We start from the raw sequence: 10,595 nt of genomic DNA on the forward strand, positions 1-10,595 counted from the left end.
GCCAGAATAGTAAAACCAGGACCTATCTGAAGCTATGAAAGTTTCGGGCTGCAAAGCAAAAGAAAAGACGGAAAATGTCGGGCATTTGAGTTTGTTTCAACTTCTGCAAGTTCCGTCATTGCATCCCATATGTTCAGAATGAGCAGTGTCTTGTATGAGCTGTGTGCCGAATAAACCGAATACTGTGTTATGAGCTACGTGTTCAGAATGAGCAGTGTGCTGATATGAGCTGTGTGTTCAAAGTGAACAGAATACTGTGTTGATTGTTTCACTGTTTTAAGCCAGAATGGCGATCAGAAGTGCTCTCCCTAAGTACCGTTCCCCGTCAAAAGTTATCTTGGCTATGTTTGCAATGAGGGAAAGTTATGAATATGATCAGGACGAAAAACAACATTTGTGGTTTCTACATGCAGATGTTGCTCCTTGTCAGCATTTCAGGACCTTTGTACTGCGAGTTGAAGGTAAGTGTTCGAGGAACACAATAGAGGGGGGTCACTGTCAGAGTAGAGCAGTTCATCGCCACTCACCCCATGAGGTGCTTTCTAAAGCGCCGCTAGGTTTGTTTATTACATTCCTTAAACATCATGCATTGTATTGCATTGTACCTATCAAGTTTCTTTCTCATTCATGCACGATATTGTATGTACGGTTCATTTGAAACTGGCGCAACCAGGCGATATTGTATGTACGGTTCATTCAAAGAAGTTTCGTTTATGGTCATTCACCTTAGTGTATCCATCACACTTCATTTACTTTTGTGTATCCATCACACTTGTTCACTTAGTGCATCTATCACACTTCGTATTCAACTTTTGTGCATCCATCACACTTGTTCACTTAGTGCATCTATCACACTTTGTGTTCACCTTTTGTGTATCCATCACACTGGTTCATTTAGTGCATCTATCACACTTCGTGTTCACCTTTTGTGTATCCATCACACTTGTTCACTTAGTGCATCTATCACACTTCGTGTTCACCTTTTGTGTATCCATCACACTGGTTCACTTAGTGCATCTATCACACTTTGTGTTCACCTTTGGTGTATCTATCATACTTGTTCACTTAGTGCATCTATCACACTTCGTGTTCACCTTTTGTGTATCCATCACACTGGTTCACTTAGTGCATCTATCACACTTCGTGTTCACCTTTTGTGTATCCATCACATTGGTTCACTTAGTGCATATATCACACTTTGTGTTCACCTTTAATGTATCTATCACACTTGTTCACTTAGTGCATCTATCAGACTTTGTGTTCACTTTTTGTGTATCTATCAGACTTGTTCACTTAGTGCATCTATCACACTTTGTGTTCACCTTTTGTGTATCCATCACACTTGTTCACTTACTGCATCTATCACACTTCGTGTTCACCTTTTGTGTATCCGTCACACTGGTTCACTTAGTGCATCTATCACACTTTGTGTTCACCTTTTGTGTATCCATCACACATTGTTCACTAAGTGCATCTATCACACTTTGTGTTCACCCTTTCTGTATCTATCACACGCTCGCTTTGTGTGTCCATCACACGTTTACTTTATGTATCCATCACACACACACTTTGTGTATCCATCACACGTTCACTTTAGTGTATCTATCACTACACTCGCTTTGTGTATCTATCGCACATGCTTACTCACTCTGTGTATCTATCACACCTCGTTCACTTTTGTGTATGTATCGCACATTCTCTCTAAGATTGCATAATCTTCTTACATCCTTTCTGCATGTAATGCAGTTTGGTTTTTATTCGCTTGCTTAAATTGTTGCATTTATTGTGTATATGTGCTTCATTACAGCTTCCTTTGCATGATCATAAGTTATGTTCGGCTTTGTGCATGTCCTTTGCATTTTACCCCTTCCTGCGAGCACATCTCTTTGATTATCTCGTCTGTTTGTCTAAGTCTTCGGCCTTGTCAAAAATGGGTCGTCTCTGGGCTTTGACATTCACTCCCGTCACTTATGACTTTCGAGTTCTGTCAAAGAGGGGCAACTATAGACACCTCATTTTTGACCGACCTTAAGACTCAGACGTCACCGATTAAGTGCTCGGTGATTGCGCATGTTGTGCTCGTTTCGAGGTTTCGGAGTTCTTGGCTGAGAGCCTCACCTCTGGACCTTGGCACTCTGTATGCTTTGCCTCGATTTACGGACCAGGTCTTGTTTCTCTTCTCGGAGGGAGGGAGAGGTCTTGCAGACCATCTCTCAGTGGCCGTAGGCTACTTTTCGTGGTCGGAAGCCACTGTTCCCGTTTAGAGACCTGTTTCTGATTTTTGGAGCCATCGGCCGCGCGCGTCGGTTCGGGACCGCTAAACATTCTCCGTTTGGCACGATTTTTGGCACACACCTTGTTTCCTCTTACTGTGTGGATGCCAGCTGTGCCAGCTGGAAGGCACAGACTGTATCCTCCATACACGTGTATGGAGGATTTTCATCCTTGCTTTAGCTTCTTGAGGAAGCTTGAACCTTTGCTCCTCCATAAGAGAGGGCCTCCCTCTCCTTATACCAGGTTCCAAAAAATTTTGCTAAGGCAAGATATATATCCCTCTCTATATCTCTATATTTTGGGGTTCAAAAGTGCATTGTTCTTGGCCTATTGCACCATACCTCATAGCCACACACCTCCACCATTGATCTGAAGTTCTTGGAGGGTTTTTTTTATAGGTTAAAGAGTTAGTTTTGGGCTGGAGAAGTTGCTGGTTTTGCTGAGCTTCAAGGGTAATCTATTTTCCCTCTTTTAAAGTTTTGCCTTGATCACTCTCTTAGCCAAACTTGCATGCTTATTTGAGCTTTGTTGTCAACTGAAAAAAGTCTTGTTTTAAGGTCCATTTGATGTTTGTTTAAGACCATTTTGGTGTTGAAGGTCATCTACCCTTTTGCATGCTTCATTTAGTCTTGTTTTGAGCTATGCCTTAAGGCCTTTATGTTGATCTTTTCTTGGCCTTTTAGCCACTGAAATCCAGTGGATTTTCAGTGGTGAGAATGTGGTTTTGAGGGCTAAAATTAGAGAGGGGTGACCCTCTCTCTTGTTGTCTCGTTTACTAGCATTTTTGGCCTACCAACGGAGCCTATGTTTATACCATTTTGAGGCCTAGTTCAGGCACTTTTTGGTGACTTCTAGGACCTGCCTAGGCTCTGACCATGGCTGGTTTGGTCCCCTTTTGCTTTCTTCTTGCATGTGTAGAGTAATCCCTTTCATGGCTTATCAAAGGAGCATGTCATTCTTGCATGTATTGGTCTTGTTTCAGTGGGTTTTTGGCCATCATTTGGCATGTCATGACTATATTTTTTCTTGGTTTGGTAGTCCTTCACATGCTTCATATACTTGTAGTGTAACTCATGCTCACTAGCTCACAATGCATTTTGTTTTGGCCCTCTATGCTAGCATATTTTGGCCATGCTCCAAACAGGTTTTGTTCATATTTTGGGCTGCCTTAGCTCTGTTTTGAGGTCCCTTGGTCGAATGATGCTTGCCATGTATGGTTATAGTGTAATAGCCTTTCTTAGCCTTAAGTTTTGAATCCCCTTGCATGCTTAACTTGAGGTGTTTGCATGTTTTAGCATCATTGAGCATGATATTTCAGAGCCTATAGGGGTGCTACACTCCCATATTTTTCATGCTTTAAGTGCTCTTTAGAGTTGTGCATTTATGCCCTATTTGCGAGTCATTGCATGAGCTTCACTTTTGTGCCTTTCAAGCCATCATCCCAACCCATGTTGCTACTGTTTTGGGCCTGCATAGGGTCTGTTTGGGGTTGGTTTCATCATTTGAGCATTGCTTTGCATGCCTATAGTGTAATGCACTTCACTAGTTTCAATGCTTGAGCCATTCAACATGCGTTGTGTGAGTTGTTTGCATGATTCGGAGTCATTTTGGAGTCATGTTATATGCCATTTCAAAGCTGGAATATATGCCATTGTACTCCATGTTTAGTCCTTTCAATGCATGTGGAAAGTTGTGTTTTTGTGCCTTAGGCTTGGGCCATTGCATTTTGTATACTTGTATGTGTTTGGGTGCCTTGATTCCGTCATCATTGGCCACTGATTTGGGTGTGGCTGAGGCCCATTCATTTTGGTTTAAGTCCGTTTTGCATTGAATATGCCATTGTAGTTCATAGCATTGCGCATGCCATGTAGTTCGTCACATTGAGTATGCTATTTGATATTCGCATTGTGTATGCTAGTCGCATTTTGTCATATTGTTGCATATGTTGTCTTGCATTGAGTATGTGTGCTTTAGCATTGTGCATTGTGCATGCCATTAGCCTTGTTAGGTTTTCCATGTTGCATTTCATATTGGCATTGTGTATGCCATCATGTCTCCTGAATACTCGCATGCTTAGTTGCATAGCATTTAGGTTGCATACCTAGAGTTGCATCGGTGCATGCCATGTTTATTGCATTGTGTTTGGGATAGGAGTTAGCCCAAACACGGGAAACGAGGGATGTTTCATACTCGAAGTGATGAAACGTGCCTCGATTCCCGGTCGCCGACACTCTTGATTACACATGATGGAGTTTAGGCATTTATGTGTTCATATGTGCATTCATTCTATATTAAGTTGTGCAATTCGGTTCCTCGGCCATCATGCATCGAGATGTGTGATTGGTGGCCCGAGGATCGAGACCTACATTCCCTTGAGCTTGTACAATGATGGGGAGAGTGGTCGTGCACACATATGTTGAAAATACCTCGCCATGCCTCTATCTTGCTCCTTGTTGCAAAAAACCAGAAACCAAAGGCAGAAACTGGTCGGCCGACCAGCTTTTCTGGCAGGCCGAGCACCTCTTTTGGTTTCTCCCACAAAAGGTGGTCGGCAGGTGGTCTCCAAGGCCAATAGCTGGTCGGTAGCCTTCCCACAGTCCCCTAGGGTGGAGTTTCAGCCTTCTGGATCCTTGTGCAGTGTTCTGAGATCAATTGCAAACAAAGGCAGGTTGGGACATCGCGATGGATTTCCCGACAAGGCAACTCGAGCATCCATGCATCCTTTATCATTCAAGGCAGAGCTGAGGCGGCCCATTTTACATAATTTGCATGCTAGTTTAGTTATTTTGTTAATTAGTTAGTGTTGTGTAATAATTAGTTAATTCGATTCTGTATTATTTATTCGGACCCTCCGAGAGAGGGCAATGTTGTAATAAGTGTGTGTGTGTGTGATGTATGTCTTCCAACCCCACGTCTTTCTCCCTTTTATTTACCAACTTATGATGGTTAGTTTTAGGGCATGTTTCAATTAGCATCCTTATGCTCGTATGTTTGCATCCATTCATCTGTCTTGCATGCACCGGGCTCGGCGCATCATACTAACTGCATCGTATTTCAATTCCAAGTTGGATACATGTTACCTGTAGTATCTCATATGCCATCTTAGAATAGCCGAGCCTATCTTAGTTGCATTCTTGCATGTGCTGCATTAGCTATCTTAACATGAACTAGGATCATGCATTGATTACTAACTAGTTTCTGTTTTGGCTTGGAGTACCCAGTGAGTGTTTATGCTTTAGCATCATTGCATGTGTGTGAGTGGCTGCCATGATAGCATGCTTGCCATGAGGTTAACTGATCATGTGATATACCTGCCTGAATGCCTGTGGGTGAAGGTTGGATTACTTGAATTGGATCAATTCATTGAAATCCGTGTTTTAGCCTACTTGCGAGTAGCAAACCTCAAACCATTTTCCAAACAAACGGATATGCGATGCTTTGTTCCAAATTAGGCGATCTAGTCTATACTTGTATGCTATGCGCATCACATAGTAATTCTAGGTTAATAACCGGAATTAGAATGCATGTGTTTTCAAAAACTCGATATCATGTTTAGTAGTGGTCGATCTTTGATCGAGCGAGCGAGGGCGCTCATTGCATGACCTTCCCCAATCGTACCCGAGTTCCCGAGGCGAGACAACTTTGGTGATGACGGACACGTGGCCTTAGGCACGAGTCAGAGTTTCCTAAATTCCCCCAAAATAAAATATTTAGGTGGCGACTCTGTATCTGGCAAAGCAGTCTATGTTTGGCACTTCTTTCTGAAAATCAGTTTTTCAAAACGATTTGCTGGATTTGGTCTCTTTGGTGATTTATCGATCTTGCATTGCACTTTGTGAGATTAGATTCAGAACCGTGACATTGAGTCCGAACTGTAGTGAGCCCAATGAACAAAACGGGATTTTCCCGGGACATTCGGGGATGACTACACTACGCCAGCCCCACTGCCATGCTGGTTGGATGACCTATCGCGATACATCTGCCAAACGTCGCCAACAAACATTCTCCATTCGGGCTTAGTTTGCACTTGATCAGACTTAAAGTTGGCCACGGATCTTATGAACTTGGCAACAAAGTCGGCAAGCACTTTCCCTTTGATGGAAGTTCTGGGTAGAAATTGGATATCATACCGGCCGAGTTAAGAGACCATTTCGATACGCGCCCAGACGCCTCCACACTGCGGAGCGCCGACCGGAAGGGATATTTCATTGGCACCCCAATGGTATGCCACTGAAAGTAGTGCATCAGTTTTCTTGTAGCCATGGCGAAAGCAAGGATAAGCTTTTCTAGTGGAAGGTAACGCGTCTCGACATCGGCCATAGGTTTGCTCACATAGTAAACTGGTCGCTGCTCCCGTAGTTCTTCCTTTAACAATACGACGCTGACCTCCCGGTCGGATACTGCCAGATACAAAATGAGAGGATTATCGGCTGCAGGTGTTGCCAAGAGTGGAATTGATCAGAGGTAAGATTTCTGGCCGTCCAAAGTGGCCTGCCGCTCGGGAGTCCAATCAAATGCTCTACCTTGCCGAAGTGTGTGGAAGAATTGTCGACAGCAATCTGTGGAGCAGTTGATAAATCTGTTGAGTGCGACAGCCATCCCCATTAGCTACTGAACCTCTTTGACTGACCGAGGGGATCCAAGCTCTAGAATTGCCGTGATCTACCTTGGATTGGCTTCTATTCTGCGGTGGTTAGTGATGTAGCCAAGGAATTTGCCGGAGTCGATGCTGAATGCACGCTTAGAAGCGTTCAATTTCATCTTATACTTTCGAAGAATGCCGAATGTTTCTGACAAATCGGCTAGATGGGAGTGTTTTTCCTTGGATTTGACCACCATATCATCAATGTATACTTCCATGGTACGGTCGAGCTGTTCCTTGAACATGGAAGTCACTGGTCTTTGACAAGTTGCCCCTGCATTCTTCAACCCAAAAGGCAAGACCTTGTAGCAATAGGTTCCTCTTAAGGTGAGGAATGCGGTTTTTTCTTGATCCTCCGGATGCATGGCAATTTGATGATAGCCTCTATAGACATCCAAGAAGCTCATGCGTTGATGATTGCCATTGCGTCTATGAGTTGGTCTATTCTGGGCAGGGGAAAACAGTCCTTGGGACAAGCTTTGTTTAAGTCTGTAAAATCCACACAGACGTGCCAAGAGCTATTCTTCTTCTTTAGAACCATAGTATTGGACAACCATGTAGGATAAGTTACTTCGCGAACCGCCCTGGCGTCAAGTAACCTATCCACCTCTTCAACGACGGCTAAAGTATGCTCCATAGTGGACCGCCGGCTTTTTTGAACAATTGGCTTACATTTCGGATCAACGTTCAAGTGGTGTTGGGCCACTGATGGATCTACTCCTAGCATCTCATATGGGGACCATGCAAACACATCAATATTGCCAAGTAAGAAGGCTACTAATTCCTTCCTTTCGACGTTATCCAAGGAAGCGCTGATCATGAAGAACATGTTAGGATTTCCGTCAATTTCGACCTAATGTAGGGCTTCGGTTGCTTTTTCACTTGGGATCCTCCCAATGCTTCAAGACTCTCCCTATCCGGCACCTCAATTGAATGCACTTCCAGTTCTCTCGGTCTCTTTGTAGCTAGAAGATAGCATGCCTACGATGACTTCTGAGAGCCGCGAATTTGTTCAATACCGTATTCAGTCGAAAAATGGAGCAGATGGTGGTAGGTGCTTGGCACGGCTTGCATCGTATGTAACCAAGTTCTGCCCACGATCAAATTGTACGACGAAGGGAGCTCAACAACCAAAAACTCTACGTCTACTGATTTGGTTCCGGCCCGTACAGGTAGTGTGATCTTGCCCAAAGGGTACTCTCGGTTAGCATTGAAGCCGAATAACGAATAATCAACCGGAGATAGGTCTGAATCGGTAAAACGAAGTTTGACAAAAGTTCTGTAATTCATTATCTCTGAAGTGCTGCCCTGGTTAATGAGAACACGCTGGTTGGTGAATCTATTTACACGTAGCTCGATGATGAGGGGATCAGTGTGTGGGTGGGTGACTCCAACTAAATCACTATCATCGAAACTAATCCTTCCAGTGTCGTCTGGCCATTTCACTAGCATCATCGAACTGTGTGTGCTAGACGACAGCTGGATTGTGTGCACCTCAGATGGTGTCGACAAGCTATATATCATATGGATTACACCAAGAGGGGGTGACTCCGGCCGTAGAGTTACTGTATTTGTTGAATTGTTCTTTCAGACATATTGCGTAAGACGACCGTCTTGCACCAATTCTTCTAGGTGATCTCTTAAAGAAAAACAACTATCAGTGTCGTGACCATGGTTTTCATGAAAAACTGGTCGGCCGACCAGTTTTGCTGCACTTCTCCACTTTGCTGCAACAGAGAGCAAGAAAGGGCATAGCAATGTATTTGCAAGGTATGTGTTCACAACCACCCTCCCTATCATTTCATAAGCTCAAGGGAGTGTGGTTCTCGACCCTCGGGCCGCAAATCATGCATCTTGATGCATGATGGCCGAGAAGCCATATTGCACAATTCAATATGAAATGAATGCACACACAACACATAAAGCCTTGACCTCTATCATGATTGATCAAGAGGGTCGGCGACCGAGGGTTGAAGCACATTTCATCACTTCAAGTATGAAACGTCCCTCGTTTCTCGTGTTCGGATTAACACTTAATCCAAACAAATGCAATGCAACTCAAGCATGTAAACGTGTAATGCAAGGGACAAGTACGCAATAACATGCAACGCGACATGGCGTACTTAATGCAATGAATAACATGGAATACTCAATGCAATACGATTATGGCATACACAGTACGAAGAACATGGCATGCACAATGCGATGAACAACTTGGCATACTCAATGCAATGTAACATGGAATACACAATGCGAAGAACATGGCATACACAATGCGATGAGCAACATAAGCATGCAAGCAACATACTAATAAACATGCTAAATGGACTTACACCGAATGTGGATAGACCTCAGCCATGCCCAAAACAGTGGCCATAACACCAAAACAAAGGCATGAAATGCAAAACAAAGCATGCACAATGCATTGGCCCATCAACTAGGCCTAAGAGCACAACTCTCAAGAGTGCTCAAGAAGTGATAAACATGGAAGTGTGACAACACTAAAGGCTCTGAAATAAGGTATGGAATGATTCCAAATCACTCAAACAATAGGCACAAGGCATGCTAGAGTCCTTAAGACATAAGGCTAGCAAAGAGCAACACGTAGGAGGCATGCAAAACATGGCACAAATGCATGAACCAACCATGGACGGAGCTTAATTAGGTCTAAACAAAGACCAAAACATGTTGAGATGAGGGCTCAAGGACCTAGGCAAGATGGCATACATGCTAGGCCACAAACAAGGCAACAATGCATAACACTCAAAGGCACTTAAAGAGTGGATGAAGGGGGAACATGGCAATGCTACATGCTCTGAAATGTCATGGTAAATGATGTCAAATCATGTACATGATGCAAATGAAGCATACTATGGTACCCAAAGCTTGAAGCTAGCATAGGCATTTGTACTATAGCTATGCCAAACATGAAGCATATGGTCAAGGCAACCTAAAACAGTCCTAGAACACGTCAAAATGAGTCTAAAACATGTATGGAAGGAAGGCAAAAGAAGCTAGCATGAAGGGCATAAGGCATGATGAATGTAAGGCAAATAAGGTGGATTACACTACACCTACCAAGGCCAAGCATGAGATGGCTTTGCCAACAAAAATCAGAGTTATACCATGGCAAAATAACCCCAAAAACACACTGAAATGATAGCTCGCAAGCTTAGGAATGAAGGCTTACGCAATGACTCATGTTAAGGCATAAAGGGCAAACCCTCCAACGCATTGAAAGAGTGATAAATGAAAGTGCATGACCACACTATATGGACTAAAATAACATTTCAAATGATTCCAAATCTTGAAAATAGTCCAAGGAATGCATGCTAGTGGACTTGATACAGAAAGTTAACAAGCTAGAATGCATTATAGCTACACAAAGCATGGCATGCATGACCAAAACAACACAAATCAGAGCTAGAGCATGCTAAAACATGGACAAAAGCTTTTCAGAGTTAAGCCAAAATCATGCTAGAATGATGGTCTAGAGCATGATACACATTAGGCTAGTTCATGGAATTGCACTGCAAGTGCATGCAGCATGCAAAGGCCAACCAAACCAAACCTTAACAGAGGTATGCCATGGAAAAACATCACCAAGAACATGCTAAGATGGACCCAAAACAAGCTAGAAAGACATGCTCACACATGAGGCATACAAAGCTAATTTATG

General features: G+C 43.3%; 1 protein-coding gene across 1 annotated transcript; it reads right to left on the reverse strand.

The window, feature by feature from the left end:
* Positions 1–7,897: 7,897 nt before the first annotated feature.
* On the reverse strand, positions 7,898–8,371 carry LOC145800703 (uncharacterized). Its single transcript, XM_082890431.1, has one exon. It carries the CDS (start codon positions 8,369–8,371, stop codon positions 7,898–7,900), a length of 474 nt encoding a protein of 157 aa, XP_082746557.1.
* Positions 8,372–10,595: the final 2,224 nt, after the last annotated feature.

This window comes from Camellia sinensis, chromosome 10 (assembly GCF_055761805.1).
Source record: "Camellia sinensis isolate YWXY chromosome 10, ASM5576180v1, whole genome shotgun sequence".
Taxonomy (NCBI): Eukaryota; Viridiplantae; Streptophyta; class Magnoliopsida; order Ericales; family Theaceae; genus Camellia; species Camellia sinensis.

Excerpts from the sequence above, each read along its gene's own strand:
- LOC145800703 (XM_082890431.1), bottom strand. The coding sequence starts at position 8,371 with ATGATGCTAGTGAAATGGCCAGACGACACTGGAAGGATTAGTTTCGAT.